We start from the raw sequence: 2,500 nt of genomic DNA, 5'->3' as shown, positions 1-2,500 counted from the left end.
AAACCATGCAAAAAAAAAAAAACAGCATGCAAAAAGATTATATATATGAAAAGAACAACCTATATCAGTGATTCCCAACCTTTACATTTGGGGGAACACGTGAAATAATTTTTCATATTCCAGGGAAACCCTACTTGGTATATCTATCTATCTATCTATCTATCTATATATATATATATATATATATATATATATATATATATATATATATATATATATACACTACGATAAAACACTGAAAAAATAGTCCATATAAATCCACCTTAACATCACAAGGTAGTTCATATTGCATTTTATTTCTTTATTTTTAAATATTTTTAAAATATTTATTTCATGATCTCTTGCGGAACCCCTGACGATGGTCTGCGGAACCCTGGTTGGGAATCACTGACGTGTACACTAACTTCAACAACAAGGGAACGAAATCACATAAATTATGTCCACCTCCCACTTACGTCAGCCACGACTGAGGTAGAGTGCTCGTCGAGGTCATACTCCCAGCCTTGGTCGCAGGTCACCACCTTTGCGTCCTCGGGGGGCTCGGCGACCCCCACCCCCGCCCCCCACGCATCTGCCAGGTGCTCCAAGTGAGAGGTGAAGTTGTAATCGTACCTTTGGCAGCGGCTATACTGCCCGGTGGAGTTGTCGTACGGTATGCTGCAGGGAGAGGCGCGGTGAGTACACAGGCGGGAAGAACGGAAGGAAGATAGGTTGGTAGACAGGTAGGTAGGTAGGTAGATTAATCAATAAGGAGGTAGATAAGCTTCCAGGTAGTAAAATTAGGTAATAGTTGTGTTGGAATATAAGCAGGAAGACAAGGAAGAAGCTGCGTTATAACTGCAATTAAGTACAGTACGCAGTTGGGTAGGTGAGTAGGTTGATAGATGAAATATGAAGGAAGTAAATGAGATGACTACTGCTGCCATCACCCCCCATCTCTCTCTGTCTCTCTCTCTCTCTCTCTCTCTCTCTCTCTCCTCAAATATAGCCTGCGTGAGAAATTTACTTTAACCTTTGCAAGAGAGAGAGAGAGAGAGAGACTACCTCCTACTTACCCACGTAGGCATATCTACTCAAGTATCGATTAACCTGCCTGTCAAACTACCTTTTTACCAACTCACCTAATGGATCTACCCACCTGCCAAAGTATCTACTAAACTACCTATCTATCTCCCATCATCTCCCACTTACAAATCTACCAACCAACCTAACTACTTACCAACTCACTATCTACAATCTTGCTTACCTACTTAAATACATACTAAACTATACACCTCTTTACTTACCTCCTTCATTAATTCTCACAACACACCTTCAACACTCATTCCCGCCCACCTGCACCCACACTCTCACCTCTCTCTCTCTCTCTCTCTCTCTCTCTCTCTCTCTCTCTCTCTCTCTCTCTCTCTCCCAAAATCACTTACATAAACACCCATCTCCAGAAACACAAACCCTCACTCGCTTCCAGACACAAAACTCCCATCCACATTTACAACCACCAACATCTTAACTATTTCTAACTTCTTAATCCCTTTGGAGGTATTCTTCGCCTAAATATAGTCGTCTAGCGTTATTCTAAGAACGCCCTCTGACTATTGCATTTGTCTTCCTTAAATTAGATAAAATAGTCTTGGGGGTGCTAGAATAAGACCAAGCAGAGGATGTCGTAGTAAAGATGTTATAATATTTTTACTCTAACTTGGCGCAGATTTTCGTCCTTTTGCAGCTTATTTCACGCAGATCAGTGACCGAAAGACAATACTATGACTCTACATAATTTCTACAGCACTTCTTCATGACTACTGTTAATCTATTTTTGCAACTCAGCATTCAAGATGGAGATATGGCAATTTTAGGCCAAGTCAGAGTAAAATGAGTACAGTATCCACCTACATCCACTGGCCTACACGTACCGGCACCCACCTACGGCCACTATAGTTCTTTCACCTTAACTTGGCCAAGATTTTCGTCCTTCTGCAGCTTATTTTACACACTCTAGCTCATTTGCAGAAAGACAGAACTAAGGCTCGACATCTTATTCACAACACTTGGTGACTGGCATCGTATTCTATTACTCATTTTTTTTTTTTTTTTTAAATCAAGGCAATGATGCACCTGACAGTATGACTGGCTGAATGCAACATGTCCGAATAACATCGTTGCATTTCAAATAATTACCAGTAATGTGAATCGAAACTTACTAACTCAAATACAACGATGTCATTCGGACGTGTTGCATTCAGCCAATCATCATTAACCTGTTAAGTGCATCTTCGCTTCAATTAAAAAAAAAAAAAAATGAGTGTAATATGAATCTGCTGTAACAAATCGGCATTCAGGATGAAGAGATGGCAATTTCAGGCCAAGTTTAGAGGAGTGTAGTAAAAGCCCACACCCACTGACGCCCAATTACACCCTCTAGCATCCACCTGCACTCAATGGCACCAACTTACACCCGCTGGCACATACCTACACCTCCTAGTAAAACCTACACCCACTG

General features: G+C 40.9%; 1 protein-coding gene across 1 annotated transcript in view; it reads right to left on the bottom strand.

The window, feature by feature from the left end:
* Balat (Beta-alanine transporter) overlaps positions 1 to 2,500 on the bottom strand; it is an 86,686-nt gene that overhangs the window by 83,937 nt on the left and 249 nt on the right. The window contains exon 2 of the mRNA XM_080285645.1: positions 456 to 657. Within this exon, the coding sequence (XP_080141771.1) occupies positions 456 to 657 (202 nt within the window). The remainder of the gene's footprint in view (positions 1 to 455; positions 658 to 2,500) is intronic.

Source organism: Coenobita brevimanus, chromosome 107 (genome assembly GCF_032717465.1).
Source record: "Coenobita brevimanus isolate Jiangsu-jjx chromosome 107, ASM3271746v2, whole genome shotgun sequence".
Classification (NCBI taxonomy): Eukaryota; Metazoa; Arthropoda; class Malacostraca; order Decapoda; family Coenobitidae; genus Coenobita; species Coenobita brevimanus.
The sequence above is the reverse complement of the archived record's forward strand: the minus strand, read 5'-3'. Positions and strand labels throughout refer to the sequence as shown.